General features: G+C 44.5%; 1 protein-coding gene across 2 annotated transcripts in view; it reads right to left on the bottom strand.

The window, feature by feature from the left end:
• tom1l2a (target of myb1 like 2 membrane trafficking protein a) overlaps positions 1-22,581 on the bottom strand; it is an 80,525-nt gene that overhangs the window by 16,839 nt on the left and 41,105 nt on the right. For both annotated transcript variants that reach the window (XM_080776253.1, XM_080776254.1), the window contains exons 5-10: positions 21,411-21,545; positions 20,144-20,302; positions 18,261-18,377; positions 13,971-14,104; positions 8,683-8,725; positions 2,145-2,394 (exon numbers count right to left, since the gene is read on the bottom strand). In XM_080776253.1, coding sequence (XP_080632379.1) covers positions 2,145-2,394; positions 8,683-8,725; positions 13,971-14,104; positions 18,261-18,377; positions 20,144-20,302; positions 21,411-21,545 — 838 coding nt within the window. The remainder of the gene's footprint in view (positions 1-2,144; positions 2,395-8,682; positions 8,726-13,970; positions 14,105-18,260; positions 18,378-20,143; positions 20,303-21,410; positions 21,546-22,581) is intronic.

Raw genomic sequence — 22,581 nt, 5'->3', positions numbered from 1 at the left:
AATGTGCCCATATAATCATGTCATCATGTGCTATATCTTGCACGTATTTGCCATTTTTACTATTACTATTATTAAAATAGTTCAAATAGCCGATAATAGCCATAATGTATGGATGTAGATCTGCTAGTTGAACAATTTTAAAATATTTTTCAAGATAGTAAAATATGGAAAAATAAGTTTAGGGATAAAGGTTAAGGCACGCCCAAGATATAGGGCCACATGTGACAGTACTGTATATCAGTTAAGACCGTGGACCATCGTTTGAGAAACAGTATAAGACATGGGATGCATTCCATAGCAAGTGTTACGAAAGCACTAATCTTAGCCCACATCCCATTACAACACAACAGCGGTCCCCAGGTTGATTCTTAGTCAAGGTGGTGGTCCCTGGTTCACAAACAGTTGAAAACCCCTGATCTAATGTAATCCTGGGCACTACACTTCCTCTGCCAACCTGGAGGGGCAGCGGACTGACCTCATGCCTCCTTCTATGCATGAGGAGTCCAAGCTGCTTCTTTTCACCTGACAGGGGGGAGTTTCCCTGGTTGAAAAGTTTTTCAGAAAACTGCCAGGATGTAGAAGATTTTTTGAAGTGTGTTGCTCAGGGACACTTCCCTGCATATAGATACTGGCCGACCCGAGGTTTGAACCGGCGACCGCCATCGGTTCCCAGAAGGCCTCTCTCCCTCTCTCTCTCTCTCTCTCTCTCTCTCTCTCCCTCTACCCACTCAGCCACGGCCGCCACGAGAACTATATTATATAAATGAGGCTGTAATGTCTCTCTGAGGCTCGGCCAGGGAGCGAGGCGATAGGGGTGGGGGGGAAGTTTCCTCGAGGTCAACAAGGGAGCTAGCTCTGTGTGTGTGTGTGTGTGTGTGTGTGTGTGTGTGTGTGTGTGTGTGTGTGTGTGTGTGTGTGGGCGTGTGTGTGTGTGTGTGTGTGGTCGTTAACTGTGAGTTATGAAACTGGGCTTTGTTCCAATTAGTAGCCAGATTATGACTCCTCTTTATCCTCTGTTGCCCTTACACGTCTGCAGAGACCAGGCTGAGTTACTGCTCTCTCTCGCTCTCTCTCTCTGTGTGTGTGTGTGTGTGTGTGTGTGTGTGTGTGTGTGTGTGTGTGTGTGTGTGCGTCCTACAGTCCATCAACCACCTTTTATTTGTGTGTATTAGGACATTCACTTCTACTCATTTTTACTTTGTTGCCAAGTATTTTAGCAACTTAGTCTTAGTGTTACTTTTAGTAGCAAATTCTGATTTAAGATTGAACAATCCATTGAACTTCAGGCCTGCCTATAGGCTATTTAAACTATCTAGTCTTAGCCAACAAACAACTAACACCGGCATAAAATAAAATAGAACATAATGGCTCAGACTCTTCAACAAAGATGGCAAAAACATTCTTTGTTCTGTACTTATGCACAATTTTACAGTACAAAACACTGAAGTCCTTAAACCAGAAATGTGACGCTAACCCTAAGGTAAGTGGGGAACATAGAACCTGGGGAACATAGAACCTGGGGAACATAGAACCTGGGGAACATAGAACGACCCCTTTCCAACGAGCACTTCCAAACTCCAACACTCCAACATGCTGCTCAATGTTTTTGCCACGCAGTCTAAGATGAGGGGGGCGTGTCCTGATGGGAAAAGCATGCATGTGCATACTCTCCATAGAGCGTTGCAGTCCCGCCCCCTTTCATGACGACGCCAGGCCCAGGAAATAATTCCCAATGATTTGGTCACGACAAGAGTTGGCTTTGTTCCGCGGCGTAAACGCCTTTAAAAAAAAAAAAACGTTTTGAAATGTCTATGAGGAAAATGAACAGAGAATCATTTCCTGGGCCATGATAGGGGGCGGGACTGCAACGCTCTATATACTGTAAGGATCTAATTCAAGATGATTGCACTGCTCACTTCACAGGGGTGTGATTTTTATTATTATTATTACAGTATTAGTTTTTTTCTTATGAAAGCAGAGAGTCTTCCGTTTCATATAGTATGTACAATTGTACATGTCGCTATATAGGCCTTATTTTGTGAATAACAGTTGTCCAGGTCCATGCCTTCTCTAAAAGTTCTCTCTGGTGGGCGCAATAAGCTGCATTCAATAACCAATTACTGACAATCATTCTTCTTTCTTACCCAGTCCGGCCAGGCTGCTGGACAGCGAGGAGGCGTTTGTTGGGGATCCTATCCTAACGGCTGGGTTGAGCCGGGCCGGGGAGGCCGTGGCGCCGCCCCCCATCACCACCGGGGCGGCGGCGGCGGCGCTGGGAGGGTGGTGGTGGTGCGGCGGGGGGCTGGCGCCGGCGGCCGTGGTCCGTCGGGTCACTACGGCGGGCGACCCCGGGCCCAGGTCTATCAGGTTGTCCTCCGTGGCCTCGCTCAGCATCTGGTGTATATACCCAGGGAAGGAAATGGTATATAACCTGACTCTGCCAGATAGGGGGCGGTATTGAGTAACCATGTTGTGTGTATATAGCAAAGCTTCTTGGATCTGGCAGCGTCAGGTTAGAAATAGCCTGGAACTCACCTATGCTTTTTATGGCATAGGAGGCAGCTCCTGGCAGGATCCAGCCGGAAGAAACTATGCGCAGCTGCGCGACATGAGACTAATTACTTCTTAGAGCGACAGAGAGAGAGAGAGAGGAGCGTGTGTGTGTGTACATGTGTGCGTGTGTATGTCAATTTTACAAAGGTGCAGACGATCAGAAATCAGTGTTGATTCTGTCGACTAAAACTATAAGACGGAAAAAATGTTCGGCGACTATACCTTTCTTCACAGAGGAAAACTGCATGGGAACTAAATGAAAACTAAAGCTATGGTGACTAAAACTGCAGACTACAGGTCATTACACACTGGCGAATTGGCGACGCGATATATTCGTGCGAATAATTCGCATTTAAAAAAAAACAATTGAAGTCCATGAAAGCTTCCACACCAGTGGCGAATGTGCGAAAATGCGACCGTTTTCGCTCTTTATTTGTACGCTCTGGTGTCGTATTTTGCAGAGATTCGCAGGCGAACTGCAAAATGCAATATTTCGCATTTTCAGATCGCTTATTCGCGTCGCTAATTCGCCAGTGTGTAATGACCATTAATGTATTGACAATATCGTTGACGGATACAAACTAGACTAAAATGTTAGGAAGGGACTAGTGGACAAGTAATTTTATGCTTGGTTGCATGCTGAAAATAGCAGATCTACAAGGTCACGTTGCGACGCGTTGTGACCTTGTAGATCTGCAATTTTCAGTGTAAAATCAGCCATTTACATCAAAATACATTTTAGTCGACTAAATCAACTGTAGATTTAGTCGCCCAAAATCACTTGAGGAATGAGTACAGCATCAGGACAGCTAATGCTCTGGGGCCACCGAAGCCCTTTTTTAGAGAGAGTTTTTTAGTTTAGAGTACTTATCACCCTCCCATGAAGTCATCTGCTCTTAACCACTTAAACCCTATAGAGAGCGTCGTAGTCCCGCCCCCTACCAGGGCACAGGAAATGATTCCCCGTTCGTTTTCCTCATAGCCATTTCAAAAAGTATTTATTTAAGGACCTTTTGAGCCCTCGCACAAAGCCAACTCGAGTTGTGACAAATCATGACGACAAACACATTTTTTCGGCCCCGAACAAATAATTAGAAAGAAGAAGAAAACGGCAGGTTTACAACACTTTCTTTTTGTTGTTTTTCTTCTTTGTAATTATTTGTTCGGCCCAAAATGTGGTGTTTGTTGTCATGATTTGTCACAACTCCAGTTGGCTTTGTCCGCGGCGTAAACGTCTTTAAATAAATACTTTTTTGAAAAGCCTACGGAGAAAATGAACGGGGGAATTCACTTCTGGGTCTCACGTCGTCATGAAAGGGGGCGGGACTGGGACGCTCTATGCATACTTAAAGGAGAATTCCATGCTAGAATGCTTTCTTACCTTTCTTTGTAGTTGTTACGTCCCCACCAAAGAGGTCCAGGTGTTTTTTTGTGCAAAAACTCCTTATTGGCTATTTTCCCTAACATAAGCCCTCAATGAATTGCATTGCATTGAATGGGAATTGAATGGGGCTATGGGGTGTTATGCTAGTTCGCTTATTTCCATCGAAAGAAGTAGTAAAGTGTGCCGCTTGGGATATTATTTACATTATGAAGAGAGGATATATACAAAGAAATTATAATTTTGAGCGATGGAAATAAGCAAATTAGCACAACACCCCATAGCCCCATTCAATTCCCATTCAATTCAATGCCATTCATTTAGGGCTTATGGTAGGGGAAATAGCCAATAAGGAGCTTTTGCACAAAATAACACCTGGACCTCTTTGGTGGGGACGTAACAACTAAAGGTAAGAAAGCCTTTTAGTATGGAATTCTCCTTTAATTTACCGGGGGTCATTGCTCGTTCCCCTACTCTTATTCCCTATACAAAAAAGCAGATCTACAAGCTCACAGTGAGCATTTATGCAGATCGTTTCGCAAACCATAATCGGGTTTGCTATGCTGGGAGTTAATGTGGTTAAAACGTGATGACAATGATAGCACAGTTTACCCTTCACACTGGGGGGGGGGGGGGGGGACTGGGATTTCGAAATCTATTGCAATTCTATACACAGTCCGGAGCAGACTAGAGAGAGGAGGAAAGCGATTGGCCAGTTTGTGGGTCAGTGCTATAAGGGGCCGGAGGAAGAGGGCCAATGGACGCATTTGGAGGCAAAGCACATTCATTGGGATCACAATCTCTGAGGTCGAACGGGGACATGAGTTCAACATGAGAGTCAGACGCTTGGTGACTGGAAGGGACAAAGCCAGAGGCCAGTAGTGGCGTGCACAGCTAGACACTAGGAAAAATAACCCCTTTTGGTGTTAAGCATTATGTTATACTTTAGCTATTGAAAAATAGCAGATCTACAAGCTCATAGCGCGCCACCGAGTGGCGTGCTACGAGCTTGTAGGTCTGCTATTTTTGAAAAAATCGTAAAAAAATGTGGTGCAAATCTTTGAATATATTATTCTTTCAAAGTGAATGTTTTGAACTCAGGTCTAAATGGGTTAAGGGCACATACAGTATGTGGACTATGGTGACATCGATCAATTCTTGATAGAAAAAAAGCTTCTAATATATTATTTAGGCCCTAAAAGAAAAATCTATAAATCTCACACTATTAAGGCAAAACCGGGGGCCGGTTCCACACGCTGCACAAGGTGCCCTTTTTGTTCTCCACTTGAGCACCTGCTGCCCCTCTCTAAATGTCTGTGTGCACGCCACTGGCCTGCAGGAGGAGAGGAGAGGAGCCGGTTGCAGCACTTCTAGTGTCACCGGATAGGCGGTCTGCAATGTTGACACGAGCCAAATGTTGCGACACGACGTGTCGACATCTATCCGGTGTCACTCGCGGTTTGTTTGTTCCCTGACCCCTCCTCCCCCCGGGGGCAGGGTCTTTGCACAGAACGAACGGGGTGCCACTGTCTGTCTGTCTGTCTGTCTGTCTGTCTGTCATACTTGCCTCCAACAGCTGGCCGCCACACAAAACAAACAAAGAGCATGCGGGTATAGATATTGAGCCAAAAAAGAAAAACAAAGAAAGAAGGAAGGAAATGAAGCTGCATGCAGTGTAAAAACAAGGGATGCTTTTTTTTTTTTCGATCGATTGGACACACAGTGACATTGGGTTTACTGGCGGACACGATCGTGTTGAACGGCAAGCTATATCTGGATGATGGCATGGGTTATTAACCGGTTGAACGGGAACCCATATTGGTGTTTTAAGCCTTTTATGTTACACTTTAGCTATTGGAAAATAGCAGATCTACAAGCTCGTAAGCCTAGGTCTGCTATTTTTTGAAAAACCCTTGAAAATGTGACGCAAATCTTTGAATGTTTATTCCTTCAGAGAGAACGTTTTAACTAAAATCTTTGCCTCTGAGGGGTTCCTTCAAATAACATATTTTCAGATGTGGGACGGCGGCCAAATACAGATCATTCTGGGGCTCTTTGACGTGAAATGGTTTGAGAACCACTGACATTAGAAACATAGTGTTTTTCCAGAAAACTGATTTAGAAGACAATTATAGTGAACAAATCTGTGATTTGTGTTACCCCACAGTGCTTCCCAAACAATTAGCGTGGAATGTGAAATTATTTGGTATCATCTTTCTAAACCTTTAAAATATAGGATATACTATAATAATCATGCTGTTCCACATACAGCCAATTAACCAGTTGAAGAAATCAGATTGAGAATGAAGGACTGTCGCGTGCTGCGTTGTGCGCCAACAAAAGCCGCTGTACAAGCTCACAGCGCGTCGCAGCGTGACGCGTTGTGAGCTTGTAGATCGGCTATTTTGTATTTTCCGATGGCACGCAACCTGCACCGAAAAGGCCAAGAGTTTGCCAACAGAAAAGACATTCTTCTGACCTCAGTGACCTGTACGGAATCTTTAATCCATGCGATTAATACTGTTAATATTAGATTTTTTAAATTGTTATGGTGATAAAGTGAGCCATTTATATGCAGCATGATCACTTAAAGGGATAGTACAGATTTCTGAACTTAAGCTGTATATAATAGTGGTTGCAACTGTATTAATTGATTGCCAGAGTCCCGTGGTGGGAGTTCTGCTCTGGTTTTGGTCAATATTAAGTCGTTCCGGTCATTTTGTGTGGGGCACAGGGGGCCACAAATTAAAAGTAAATTAATTCACAAAACAAATGTAATTTGTATTGTTGACCTATTTATAAAATAATACTTTGACCCCTCTATCACATGGAACTATTTTTTAGGTGTAGTGATAATATGGACACAAAAAACTAAAATTAACGAAACAAAGTTGCACTAATATTTTAGAAATAGGTCAACAATACAAGTGAGTTTTGTGGATTAATTTACTTTTACTGCGTGGCCCCAGTGCATGCCCCCCACAAATTGACCGGAACTACTTAATTTTGACCAAAACCAGAGCAGAACTCCCACCACGGGACTCGGGCAATCAATGAATACACGTCCCAAACGCTTCTCCCTTCTGGCTCCAAAACTATGGAATGCACTTCCCATCACAGTCAGAACTGCAGCCTCACTCCCAATCTTCCGCCGTAGTCTGATAACCCACCTCTTCAGACTCCACCATTAGCCCGTAGCACTTGCCCTAGCCTAGCCCCTTAGATAGCACTTTATGTAGACTTAGATAGTATTTTAAACCGACTTATATAGCTTACACGTAGACAGCACTAGAATTGCATTGTATGTAGTCATAGCACTTTATAGTACACATGTATAATATATAATATAGTAGTATGTATAGTTTACATAGATAATCCACTGTTACGTTCTTAGTTTATACATGATTCAAGATAACTACTTTTTATATATGTGATGTATGCCATGCTTTTGTTATTGCTTAATGTAAATCGCTCTGGATTAAGAGCGTCTGCTAAATGCCTAAATTGTAATACAGTTGCAACCACTAGATTAATGGCAATTAAGTATTTCATATAGCTTAAAGGTTTTATGACATTCATTTTCATTTATTTTTCTTTTTTCTTTTAGGTTTTATGACCTCAATTACACCCAAAAAATCTGAACTTTGAACATTCAGTGGATTTTCTGTGGTCTGAAGTTTTCTTTGGGGTTTGGAAGCCTTTTGAGCTACAATGAAAACAGCCAACACAGTGAAAACAGTGACATCTGCTGGCAAATCCCATTGACATATATGGGATTTGCAGGCTCTTACATCACAAACTGCCGGCAAATCAGAGCACCTGTTTGAGCCAGAAAACCCCAGATCACAGAAAATCTACTGAATGTTAAAAGTTCATGTTTTTTGGGTGCAATTGAGATTAGAAAACCTAAAAAAAATAAGAACAATTCCAAAACCTTTTTTTTTTATGTCACAATCCCTTTAAGTTTAAAAAAAATCCCAAACTAAACCAGGACCACAAGCCGCCCGGAGTGTGTTCCTCGTTATGTCGGACTCCACATTCTCCGAGCTATTTTTGTTGCCCGGGTGTCATTATTTATTCATCCGATAATTTAAGTTAAGCAGTTGGAATTAACATATCACCAGTGTCAGCGGGTATTCTCCGTTAAACGGTTCAAAGAGTAACGCAAATGGGAGCAATGAGGCTAGTAGTGAAAAGTGCCCCTAAAGGCAAAGAAAAAACAGAGCAAATACAGAGCGCATGTGAATACGCTGATAAGAAGAAGAAATTAAACAAGGCAGCAGCTTAAAGGACCACTTCACCACTTTTCAACCTATCTTCATATAATAGGTCCTCACTAATAATCATGATAAAATGGCACGATTTTTTTTTCATGTCACGTGTCTCATAGGAGGGCTGTGGACAGTTTAGAAACCGTCTTCCAGTGACATCATCATTAGGCAGATTATTTTTACAAAAATGTTTAGATTCTCATCATTGTTTTCGCATTGCAACTTTTCAGGACTAGAAAGCCTGCAGTTTTTATTAGCTTGTACATCGATGATGTCACTGGAAGATGGTTTCTAAACTTCCCACAGCCCTCCTATGCCTATGAGACACAGACCGAGTAGAAAACAATTGCGCCATTTTTTTCAAGATTATTAGTGAGGATCTATTATATGAAGATAGGTTGAAAAGTGGTGAAGTGGTCCTTTAACGGTGTCTTGAGATGTTTGTAAGAATGCTTCGTTTGAACCGTGTGTACTCACCCCGTTGTTTGTCACGGCTCTTCCAGACCTGTAGCGCTCGTATCTGTGGGTGAGAGAGAGAGAGAGAGACAATAGGAAGCAGTGGCCTTGCAGTGTTTTAACACATTTTGTGCCCAAGACGTGTGCCTGTGGACGTCTTTGGCATTACCCCGCGTACTGTGCCCATCTTTTTCTTTGGTTTTTATTTTTAAAACATATGTTATGTTATATGTTTTTTCCTTTTTTTTAATACTTGGTGCCAAAGTTTGTGTTATTGCCATTGAGAATGCATTGGGCGTTTAAGTTAAATAACTCAGAAACTATAAAACATTTCAAAGTAAAAAGTTCCAGCATGTGTCTCCACAGTCAGCTGAATTATAAAAATCACACCTGTGTGAACCGAGTGGTGCAACTCCCCTCTCTCCCCCCCTCCTCTCTCTCTCTCTCTCTCTCTCTCTCTCTCTCTCTCTCTTTCTCTCTGCTCGGTCAGATTAGCTTTATTATGGATATCAATCCGCGTCGCTGAGAAATGAGAACTATGTTTTCATTATTATTTTGGCTCGGCCTTTCCTTCTTTAGCGATCCTAGACTGGGTTGCGCAACAGTGGATTTTGGCTCGGCCTTTCCTTCTTTAGCGATCTTAGACCGGATCGCGCATGCGCGCTGCCGTCCACCTACCATTATACAGGCAGACTAAAAGCTGAACAACTCCTAATCTACGGAGATCTCCATGGTTTGGTCAATTAGCGCAATGTTCGGAGGTCATTGCTGATTATCCGGTGGTCTAGATGGAAAAATTGGTGCTTTCTAGAGCAAGGATGGCTATATTTTAGCTCGCTAGCATTGACGCTATTTATTTAGCACAAGACCCCCACAGACCGTGGCAGTCAGAAGTTACACAGGTGCGTGCGCACACCACTGGTGCACGCACACACACGGGTGCGCGTGCACCAGTGCACCAGTGCACGCGCACGCATGCGCACACCACTGGTGCTCATAGACACAGGTGCACAGGTACATGGACATTTGTGGTTGTAGGAGTGGTTGCACCATTCAAAAAGTAATGGAGTTTCTAGGTGAAAGTGGGTTTTTTTTAAGTTTTGCGTGGGCTCACAAATCAAACATGCCTGAGTTAAGACCTGACACCTACACTGCTTTCATCTAAATCAGTGGTTCCCAAAGTGGGGTCCGGGGACCCCCAGGGGTCCTTGAGGGAGTTCCAGGGGGTTTGGAAACAAAAGGACCCTTGTGGGTCTGTAACTCTGAGTGTACTAAATGGAACGAAATGGTCTATTTAAATGGCCTCTAAAATAATTGGCTCACAAATGAACAGCCTAGACCAGATCTTTAAGAAACAGGTGCTTAACAAAGCCCCTGTGCATCCGATCTGATGCTGCTCACCCTCTACACGGAGAGTACATCCTTCTCCCATCCGGCCTTCGCTTGCGAGCCCCTTATTGTGCCACAAAAAAAAGGCACAAACTTGCATTTATCCCCGGTCTCTATTTGCACACTAAATGCTGCTGTGGGTAGATCAAGGAGAACCTTATGATAAGCACTTTTTACTGTATTGGTCTCGTGCCTATAATGTCTATGCACACGCACTTTCTAAGACCTATCGCATAGCACTTTAACGCCTGCACTTTAATGGTTATGTGCACCTTTGTACTTTGGTATCTGCTATTATGTACTGTATGTGAACTGTTTGTTTATTTGTAATGTTTCATTGTTTAATGAGTTACGTGCTTTACAACCGTACACACACACACACACACACACACACACACACACACACACACACACACACACACACACACACACACACACACACACACACACACAGAGACGTGGCGCATTATGTAGTAGATGGTCGCAAGCAGTTGCATGGCGACCCTCTGGTGTGGTTAGGGCTTAACAGTTCCAGGCTAGCCTTATTGTCTCTGTCAGGCACAAACCTCCTATTCTCCATGTTTTCACTTTTTGTATTTTTTTAAACGGCCTACACTACAGCAGGGCCAGCAGGGTTTTGATGAATTGAACAAGGCGGACCCTCTTGTAAACACGTGTAATGCTTAATTGGGTCGTCCACTCACAGTTAACAGTTCTTTGTATTGAGTTTGTGCTTGAAAAGTACTGTAACTCTGCAAACTGTTAATACATATTTCAATCAATCAATCAAACACACAAAAGCATCAAAAGTGGCAGATGTGCAAGCTCGAAATGTGGCGCGAAGCGACAACGCTTTGAGCTTGTAGATCTGCTACTTTTGATGCTTTTGAATTAGACATGTTGAAAAGCAAGGGTATAGCTACGCAGCGCTCCCAAACAAATCGGGAGATTTATAACTCTGAAAGAGTAAAAGGTTGAACAGCAATGTGCAGAAAGAAAGCGCTCGGGGCGATGCAGGGGTAAAGTATACCTGTGTGTCCACCGACACGATGCGTTCTGTCTTGGCCGAGTGTCTCTGTATGAAGTCTAGAGACACTATTTGCTGTGTTCGCTAAGCTACGGTTTCCTACAGGGTGGAGCCTTTAAGGGGGGGTGGGTAGGGGGGTTCTATGGGAGGAGTAGGACGGAGGGTGCAATACGTCCATCCTCCCGTTGGGGGTTCCTCACTGGCAGGTGAGCCAGTAAAGCACGAGAGTGACAGGATAACTTTATTGTCATATCTTTAAATTAGTCATATCTTTATTTTAAATTAGTCGTGGAGCCCACCAGAAACGTAGCCTACGTTTTCCAGGGTATAATCCATGTTTTGATGGGATCGAATCGTTAGCAAGATAACAGTCAAAGCGGGACAGTGGCCATTTTGAAGATGTGCGCACGCATCCACTGTGCTGCTTCCAATGGCCTGCATCTCCAAATCGGCGCAATGAATGTCGTTTATGGTGAAAACAAGGTTTTTCCAACGGCCGACAGCAGGCGCCGTGATACTCGCGGTCGGGTTTTTTCCACCGACCGAGAGAAGAACAACCGGTCAAGACACCATGCACAGCATTGTCATTGTAACATCCGGTTACGGATATGTGGCTCTTCAAAATAAGGGTCGCTCGCGACAAAACATTGGCAATGCGCCAGAGATAGATCAATTAAACCTGGCGGTGAAGCTCCGTCATTTCTGTTGTTTTTCCGGAAAAAGGGACAAAGGAAGGAAAATGAGGGGAAGGCAGGGAGATCGAGCAGGGATATAAAAATAATAATCTAACATTAAATTAGCAAAAAAGCATCTGCATTAGACTGAAAGTGCAAAAGAATCTCCACTGCAACTATCATGGATGCAGATATAGACAAACTCAGAGGGTTTACCATTACTGAGGTGTACCATTAAGCGCAGCAGCACTGATTAGCTACACCTGGCCTGTACGGAGCACCTGCTCCATGGATTACCCCTCAGTAATGGCCGCGCCCAGGGCACCCCTCTGTGGATTTGTCTATAATAGGGCGCGTGCTCTGCTCTCTCGTGGTTTCCACAGAGCCAGTGAACGGACATCATCTCTGTATAGTCTCATCGCTGTCGACAACCTGGCCTTATTATCACTGTGGTGTCTTCAGCATACTCGATGGTGATGATGATGCCGACATTTTGGAGCTGTGTGCAGTACACAGGGGAGTAAAGGAGTCCTTCAAGCTTCTCGGCATCCACGTGCGAGAGGGCGGTGTGAAGAGGAGTCGTGGCGATCGCATCCTCTGTGGGTCTCTGTCTCCGTCGCAGCGCGACACGTCGTGAGCTTGTAGATCGGCTATTTTCAGCATGCAATTAATTGTAAATGGACTTATACTGAATCTCTCGTCTACTTGTCCCTTCCCAACATTTTAGTCTAGTTTTTATTTGTTGACGAAATTGTCAGTATATTTAGTCTTAGTTTTAGTCATCGTAGCTTAGTTTCTATTTAGTTTCCATTTAGTTTTCGTCAGTGGAAAAAGGTAGTCGACGGACATTTTTCGTCATAGTTTTAGTCGATGAAAACAACAGTCAGGTTGCGTGGAGCAGAGCTACAAGCTCATAGCGTGCCACCGAGTGGCGCGCTATGAGCTTGTAGATCTGCTGTTTTTCAACAGCTATAAGGCATAACATAATGCTTTAAAACAAAGAGGTTCTCGTCCAAAATGGGTTAAAGGTCTGGCCTCCCAGGTAAAAATCAATTCGGCCCACTGGCAGAGCCTGATTGGTTGAGCCTCAATTGGCTGAGGCAGAGGCTGGAAATGGCACAGGTGAAAGGAGTTGGCCTCATTAGGCCCACTGGCAGAGCCTGGCCCAGGTGAAAGGAGTGCTTAATCCACTAGCCTGCCTGATGCACAGCGGGGGTGTTAGTGCTCTTTTCGGGTTGGTGCAACCGACCCCATGCAACGGGCGGCGGTTGTACGCCGGTCTCACAACTGTCCGTAATAGTTGTTCCGGTGGTCGGGACTCGGGAGGTCGGCAGGCATTGGCGTGTTCTCTGTACTTCTGGTTTTTCCGTGCTTTGCAGTCCATCAGTATAGGAACCGCCTGCCATGCGTGGGGGGGGAGGGTTATATAATTCACATAACGAATACATTATGAGGGAGGGGGGGTAGTAAAATATGCGGCTACTCTATTTTTTTTTTTTTTTTTTAAGGTGGTACAAAAGGGGAGATGTGAAAATAAACGTGTGTCTTCTCTCTCATCAATGTCTTTTAATGTCTCTGAGCTTGAAGATCGGATATTTTCAGGATTCAACCAAGTGTACTGTAAAATGACTTATACTGGATCTCTCGTCCACTAGTCCCTTCCTAACATTTTAGTCTAGTTTTTATCCGTTGACGAAATTGTCAACAGATTTTAGTCTCATAGTTTTAGTCATCATAGCATAGTTTTCATTTAGTTTCCATTTAGTTTCCGTCAGTGGGGAAAAAGGTAGTCGACGGACATTTTTTCCGTCTTAGTTTCACGTCGACAAAAACAACGCCGTAAAAGGTGGTTGCAACACTGGACACGTTTTTCGGAAAAAACCCGATGGAGAAACGCTGCGAAATAAATCCGAAAAACGTGCTGTGTGCGCACTAGGGACCTCAAACCGATTTTTCAGCTACAGGCTATGAGAGCTTTTATTGAGGGAAAAGGAAGGAACCTTCCTTTCCCCTCAATAAAGTTGACGCCTGTTGTCCCTGCCTGTCGACTACAAAACAACACGACAACATGACGTATAAACGATATCATCCGCTCCCGAACCGGATCATATACCGAAATGAAACGGTGCCCACTAGGCTAGGGACCTTTAGTATCATCAGACAGAGCTGCAGTGTGTGGAGAGGTATTTACATACATACAGGTTCCTCCTCCTACTCACCTCTCGTATCTCAGGAAGATGTTGTTGAGGTCGTCGTTGACGTGCAGCAGCTCCTCCGTCACCTCCTCGTTGGACACGCGGGAGATGAGCTCCACCACCCTCTGCTGCATGGCCCTGCACGTCCTGTTCAGCTCCTACACGCACACACACACAGTCACGCACACACACACACACACACACACACTAATGAGGCAAACTCCTTTCACCTGGGCCAGGCTCTGCCAGTGGGCCTAATGAGGCCAACTCCTTTCACCTGTGCAATTTCACAGTCACGCACACCGTGAGTTCAACTACTCGCTCCTGCACGTCGTTGTTCAGCTCCTACAAAAGATGGTCTTCATATTTACTCTTTGCTTTTATACTTTTTACCTCACTGATTTACTTCTTTATATTGGTTTTTTTGCCAGTTATACTTCCTCCCCACATACATGTTGTGTGTTGTTGTCACTGCTGGTGTGTATCCAACCGGGAGAATGTGCCCAGGTGCCGCACGCACATGCACACACCACGTGCACACATACTCACAAAATCAATTCTTCATTCAAATGTCTTGTTTATTTTCAGCACGTTCAACCTGGCACTTTCAATAACTATACATCCTTGTTTTGTTTTTTTCCTGAAAACGTTTTTTAGACATAAGGTTTCAACATGACAGTGACGACACAACAGCCTGTCGGAATTTGTCCGAATTTTATTGAGAGGATGGCCTCTTGAGATGCAGCATCTAGTTTTAGAGGGGGTCCTATAGACCGATAGACCGAACGTATTTCCTGTAGGCGGAGACTCATACTTTAATGCTTAGTATGAGGTATAAAGTACAGCAGCATTAGATTGCGTATTGGGTAAGACTGACGTTATGTATCTTTCAGGACCTTTCACTGCTTCGTCTCAACCATTACTATATTCCGTTTTTTGTTTTTTTTTGTTATGTTGCCACTACTGTTGGAGCAGCCACAAACTACACAGGTTCATCCCGATGTTCTGGGCATCTTTGTAATGTTAGTGTTAGTAAAAAAGCAGGTAAAAGAGTAACGTTTGAGGCAAACTAACATCAGTCACTTTCCCATTCAATGTAGTAGAAGGAGGTTTCGGGCAAACCGCAGATATGTCATCTCCGCCCGCAGGAAATACGTCGCCTACATGCGACCATGAGACCCGTTTCGGTCTATAGTCCTATACATACAAACTACAACGGCAGTGCATGTCCTATATTCAGAGACTAGTGACGGCACACAGCTGAAGAGCTTAAGGGCGGAGGGCGAGAGAGGCGAGGAAGAGGAGGAACACCTCCTTCCTGGGCCATGCAGAGCCTCTCCGAGAAGGGCTGCATGAACTGAAGGCAACCCTCTGGGCGAAACCGGCCCCTTCCTCGTCCAAAAACGGGGGGGGGGGGGTAAAACGCGGCCCTGTCTTGGTTTTAGTCGACGAAAACAACACCGCCTGGAACACAGGGTCGCTGTATTCAGACCTGTCCCCCCGTAGCATAGACGATGGCCGAAACCACATTGGAAACGGCGCATTTGCACCGCCTGGGCAGAATCAATAGTTGCACCCTTATTCAAACACTAGCAAAAAAAAAGACGAAACTATATTTATTATGCATAGTCCACAAGTTAACCCATTTTGGGCTGGAACCCCTTTTGGTGTTAGCATTATGTTATGCTTTAGCTATTGAAAAATTGCAGATCTACAAGCTCATAGCGCGCCACTCGTCTGCTATTTTTGAAAAATCGAAGAACGACTGACAGAAACATAGCTTTTTCAGAAAACTGTCAGGATGTAGAAGACATTATTAGAATCTGATCTCAGGTCAAAATGGGATAAAAGTCTCGGTTATTCGGTAAAGTTATCGATAGAATAATCTAAAAATGAAAAAATTATAATAATAGTTGCACCCTTGTTCAAACACTAGCAAAAAAGTCCACAAGTTAAGTGAGTAATTAAACCCATCTGTTCACACACGTGACACAAGGGGCGTGTTCGGAAATAGCGCACTGAGCGCACTGTGCGATGCAAACCAATAGGCGAGTGCGCTCCCGGTGTGCATTTCCAAAAAAACGCACCCAAGGTGTCAGTCGGTTCTATACCCACCGATACGACCCACACAGCTGTATTGTGGGTAGTGTAGTGTTAGACCATTCAGACCCATAGACTCAGACCCATTGCCAGCTCAGTGGCCTTGTGGTTAGAGTGTCCGCCCTGAAACTGGGAGGTCGGGGTTCGATCCCCGGCCGGGTCATACCAAAGACTCTAAAAATGGGACCCAGTGCCTCCCTGCTTGACACTCAGCATCAAGGGTTGGATTGGGGGTGGGAAGTGAGGACCCTGGCGTCGACTGTTCGCCGCTCCACCTCCCAATGTATGAATGAATGAACCATTGTAAGCGCTTTGAGTAGGCACGTAGTGCATAGAAAAGCGCCATGAAAATGCAATTAATTATAAAAAAATGCAATTCATCACAGTTACAAATGGCACCATGCGGCGGCACTAAGGCAAAGTAAAGGGCATTTGAAAAGCCTACACACACAGTCAGTCGACACGAATACCACAGTGGATTTCCCAACAGGGATTTCATTACGCCCTGGAGTCCGAGGGGGCGTAAGAAATCTACCACAAGAGATGCTGTCACTGGCCACGCTGCAGTGAAATCTACCACAAGATCAGTGGCGTAATTAGGCTTCACCAGCCATGGTTTTTTTCAATGAAAGGGGCCCTGTACGCTGCGCGGAAATCGGTTATCTGTCGGGTAATTTTTTTTTATTTTTTTTATGTCATATGAAAGCAATCACAGCTTCAAATTGACATATTGGTTGTTCAGTTTGACCCACCAGTTTTGGAGATATGGCTTATAGAGTAATGTCTTGATGCAGAGAAACAGCGAGTTGAGAAAACAGGCTTGAAAGGCTCACTTCTGTGGTCTCTAACATTACACCTAGCTACATGTTTAAGCATTTATTTCATATTTACGCGTCACGTTAACACTAAAACATCCCAGGTGACTAAAATGTGACTAAAACTAAATGAAAACTATTCAAGAGACTATGACTAAAACTAAAATAGAAATGTGCTGCCAAAAACAACACTGCAAGATGCTCACTGGCTGAGCTGCAGTGGTGGAAGAAGCTTACTGTACTCTTTACTCAAGTAAAAGTAGAAAAACCACAAAATATTATAAATATTATGAATAAAAAGTACCAGTAAAAAGGCCTGGCATTGAAACTTGTACTTGAGTACAAAAGTATAACGGAGCGAATTGTGCAGGGCAAGTTACTGTGTGGGTGATCTCTGTGACTACTGGAGACCTTGCTCCCCCTAGTGGACATATGGAAGACCAACACCTTCTAGCTGAATGCCTCAAAGTATTTACTTGTAGAACAAACTTTTTCATGTCAAGGACCCCCAAATTGACAATAATTAGCCAACAGACCCCACATTTGAAGAGAAAATCCCCCCCCCTATAAGAGAAGATTCTTAGCGGCTCTAGCAGTGATTCTCAACCATTTTAATTTCAAGGAACCCCCTGTTTGACATGCATTAGTCTACGGACGGACCCCCCATTTAATGGCATTTAACTCTCAGAGTTACAGACCCATAAGGGTCCATTTGGTTCCATTTGGGACCCCCTGGAACTCCCTCAAGGACCCCACTTTGGGAACCACTGACTTAGAACAGGCATTTAGATCTACAAGCTCAGCTTGCATCGTCAATTTTCCTCAGACTGTCACGATTACACATTTAACTCGACAAATTAATTGTCCCACAAATACTAGCGATTAACAATTTAAAATTTGTGTTTTTTGCCGTTTGAACATTATGAAAATAAATTACAAAAAGCGCACAGGGCAGTATGACAATGTTATTTTAAAGTTTATACTTAAAAGAATAGCAGAATTAGCTGATCTACAAGCTTACAACGTGTCACAAAGTGACGCATTGCAAACTATTTCAGATTTTTATAGCAAAAAATAGCAGATCTACAAGCTCACAACGAGCTTGTAGACTTGCTATTTCCAGCATGCAACCAAGTGTAAATGTACTTATACTGGATCTCTTGTCCACTATAGTCCCTTCCTAACGTTTTAGTCTAGCTTTGTATTTCTTGACGAAATTGCCAATATATTTAGCCTTAGCTTTAGTCCATCGTAGCTTAGTTTCCATTTAGTTTTCCTCAGTGAAAAAAAGGTAATCGACGAAGAAAAAAAAATCGTCTTATAGTTTAAGTGGACGAGATCAACACTGTGGTGATGATGTGCTATAGAATATAGATCTGTAGATCTACACGTATCTGACCTGTAGCAGCTCCAGGTCCGACGCGTCCTCCTGGCCGGGGACCATCTCCGTCAACATCTCCGACATCACCTTGGTGTTCCCTCGTACGATGTCCAGCTCACTGCGCAGCCGGCCGATCTGCAGCACGCACGCAACAGACGCACGCAACAGACGCACGCAACAGACGCACGCAACAGACGCACACAACAGACACACACAGGGTCAGAAGTCAAATGGATATATCAAGCTTATGCGATGACAGCAGTGGTTCTCTGAACATGTTCGTTCATCGTACTAGGCAGCGGTGGCCGAACGGTTTGCGGAGCGGTCTTGATATCGTGAAGGTCGCTATAGTTCGTATCCCCGGACCGGCACGTTAAAATTACCACCACCGCTGAAGTGCCCTTGGACAAGGCATTGAACCACCTACCATGAAATGTTCTATGAGCAGGGCCTGGCTGTAAACAAGTTCTTGAGCTTAGTCCAGTTACCCGGGTAAACATAGTACCTTTCCTTTCCTTTACCAAAACATAACGTTCTCACGGAAGACCTTAAATAGGCTACCCGCTGCTCTAGGTCTAGTGTTGTTATATATATCATTGACCTAAATAAATGGCGTTATATCATTGTCAACAATGATAGTATGATATTTTACACATTTCCTACTTTTCGCAACAAAAAAAACGTGTGGTCGCTATAATATTAACCCATTTAGACCTGAGGACGGTTCTTAAAACAAAGGCTTCTAAATCCTAAAAGTATTTTTTCTGGAAAAACCTACGTTTCTATGTCAGTGGTGCTCAACCTTTTTCACGTCAAGAACCCCCTAGAATTATCTGTATTTGACAGCGGGAACCTCATCTGAAAATATGTTGCCCAGAACAGAAGCAAAGATTTGGAGTGATAAACGTTCGCTCGGAAAGAATATATATTCAAAGATTTGCACCACATTTTCACGATTTTTCAGTAGACCTACAAGCTCACAGCACGGCACTCGGAACTGCTATGAGCTTGTAGATCTGCTATTTTCCAATAGCTTAAAAAGCACGACAAAATGCTTAAAGGGCCAAACGTGAAGCGAGTAACGCAGCAGGCGTTGTTGCCTGGATCAACGACAGGTCTCCTCCAGGTCTGTTGAAGAGCGGCGCGACAACGCAAGCGTAAAAACAAAGAAAAGCTAAACAGAAGCCAGGTCTGGTGAGTCGCAGGGGGGGCATGTGCGCGTAACGAGCACGCGCGCAACAAATCCACGGGACCGCGCTCACGTAAATATGCTTGCGTTGTCGCACACCGCGACTTCTCAGAGCAAAAAAAGCAGGTCTCACTGAAAATTAACTATAGGCGCGTTTTATCGCTCCCCGTTTGCAAGGCCCTTATAAAACATCAAAAGGGGGTTCCCGCCGCGCCCTGACAGGGATAATAAGGGATGCTTCGTCATTCAGGTCACCCTGTGTCGTGGGGGTTGTAGTGGTCAGTGTAAGACCCATAGTGGGGGTTAACGAGTCCTATACAATGCACCTGTGTGATATTAGGAGGTTAACGTGACCTTTAGAATGCAGCTCTGTGAGTTCTGAGTTAATTGTATTAATGAGCCTTAGCCAATGGGATGCTCCTTGCCATGTTGATTAGCAACTCATATTGTCTGGGGGGGGTTTGCTGTTGGCAGTGTGAAGTGAAGCAGCTTTGGAGCAACACAGTTTTTGACCACATGTAAACACACAGAAAGGAAATAAGTTTTTGTATTGTTTTTTGATCAAAGTAAAGATCAAAGTTTTTGTACGATACTGTGAAGAACTCCTTTTGTGCGTACAAGCTTTTGCCCTATAGCCATAGACTGCTACATTTAAGTGTGCAAACGTAAAGAAGAGGAAGTTTGCCACTACAGTCAGTAGTTAGTTGGTCACCTGTTCGGGGGTGACGGTGATGGGTCCCGGGACGCTGGGCACGTGCGGGATCTGGGACACACACACGGGGGCCGCCGCAGGTTGGGGAGGAGGAGGAGGAGGAGGGGGGGAGGGGACGGCTCTGTACTTCATTATGGCGGGGTCCACTTCTGGTATGCCCTGTTAAAACAAAACAAAACAAACATTTCATATACTGTATTAGTAGTAACGGCACTGCTGCTTCTGTGTGTGTGTGTGTGTGTGTGTGTGTGTGTGTGTGTGTGTGTGTGTGTGTGTGTGTGTGTGTGTGTGTGTGTGTGTGTGTGTGCGTGCGTGCGTGCGTGCGTGCGTGCATGCATGCGTGCGTGCGTGTGAAAACTAAGCTATGATGACTAAGACTAAATATATTGACAATGTCATCAACAAATAAAAACTAGACTAAAATGTTAGGATGGGACTATAGTGGACAAGAGATTCAGTATGCCATTACGATGGCATCAAGGCCCGCCAAAACACATTTTAGTCGACTAAATCAACTGTAGATTTAGTCGACTAAAATCTCATGACATTTAGTCTAGACCAGGGGTCTGCAACCCTAGTGGCTCCCTGTAGCGTTCCAAAAAATAATAATAGATGAAAATGTATAATGTTATTTTTTCACATTTTTATTTTTTATTCATGGTTTCTGTAGGAGGCCAAACGTGACAAACACTCTTAAGTTTTCCAATTTTGTAAAAATGTGTAGAGTAAATATTAAGTTTCAACACATTATGTCAACTAAAATTTGCGTCATAGCATGCCTGACACCCTCGGCGCCGCGCCAGCCAGGTGTCTATTATAAACAAACAAGGCTGCTGCCTGCTACGCTACTACGGCTTCTACGGGGAGAAAAAGAAAGATGGCCGACGAAAACAGAGGGTTTAACAGTTCGTGGACTTCAAACTCCACCACTGCTGCTAATTTCGTTGCAACCTGGGAGATAATAAAGCTTGGCAAGCTGCATTAAAATGTGTAAAAAAGAATGCGGCTCCAGATAGATTTTGAATTTATTTTTGGTGGAAAATGGCTCTTTCAACACCTTGGGTTGCCGACCCCTGGTCTAGACTAAAACTAGACTAACAATAATACATTCCGGGTGGCTCAAATGTGACAAAAAACTAAGTGAAAACTATTCAAGAGACTATGACTAAAAACAAAAAAATATAGTCATAGAATTTGCTGCCAAAAGCAACACTTGTGCGTTGCGTGCGTGCGTGAGTGAGTGCGTGCGTAAATGCGTGCGCATCACCCTCTGAGGAGTGTGTATGGGGGACAGGGCGTCCAGGTCTGCCATGGGGAACTCGATGCCTTTCCTCTTCAGCTCCTCGTAAATGTGGACGACGCCCGTCAGGTCGGGACTGCTCCTGAACGCGTCCGCCCAGGCCTGTCGCGCACACACACACACACACACACACAAGCACACACACACACACACACACACACACACACACACGCACACACACACACACACGCACACGCACACAAACACAACATTAAACCATGAGCCTGGGAACCTTCGCTCCAATGTAGCCTGACAGCACGTCGCGTGTTCGAGTCCCGATCCCGACGGCCTTTGCTGCGTGTCACTCGCCATTTATCTCTCCCCGATCCCCGTCTGACTTCACTTCAATATCAATAAAGGCATGAAAAAGCCCCAAAATATATACAGTATATATACTGTATATATAGTGTGGGAGGTCGGGTGGGAAATACAACTCAGAGTGCAGTTTCAGGGGTTAGACACACGATGGCGCCCCTTGCTTTATTTCTCCAACAGGTTCAAACAAAGTCAGTTTTCACAAACAGAACTCAGACAGTAATATTCTTTGCATGAGGTCCCGGCTCCGAGGCGGGAGTCGTCACTGCAGAGGATGAGAGGGGATGTTAGCATACGGTCAGAGCACAAGGTAAGTACAAAGTTGGGGCCTGAGACACCCGGTCTAGGCAGTCTACCAACTGGACCTTTGTATAACTCTTTCTCTTCTTCTTTTCCAGGTTCCAGAGGAGGCCAGGAGGCTCCCCCGGAGGTAGGTAAGGGGGTGCGTATCTTTCTCTATCCACAAGGCACAGAAGAGTACTTTAGAGTAGAAGTACTCGGATACGGGGTGGTGAGTAATTAGAGTAAAAGTACTTGGTATGGTACCGGGCGGGGAGGGTACGGAGGGCCCCTTAGGCTCGGCCAACAGGAAGATACACAAGCATTTATATTCTTATTTCTCTCTATCTACTGGGTGGCCGTGTCGGTACGACAACGGCAGTCAGGGGGTTAACACAAAGTAAGCGCTCTAGTTTCTAACGGTCTTCTTTCACCGGGCCTGGCGGCGCAAGCCAACTTAAAGTCTCTTCAAGGGTGAAATAAACATAACACGGGCCTGTCTTCTTTCACAGGGTGTACGTGACACTTTATCTAGAGCCTGCTA

Source organism: Protomyctophum bolini (genome assembly GCF_963924005.1).
Source record: "Protomyctophum bolini genome assembly, chromosome: 11".
Classification (NCBI taxonomy): domain Eukaryota; kingdom Metazoa; phylum Chordata; class Actinopteri; order Myctophiformes; family Myctophidae; genus Protomyctophum; species Protomyctophum bolini.
Note: the sequence above shows the minus strand (reverse complement) of the source record. Positions and strands in the feature narration are given on the sequence as shown.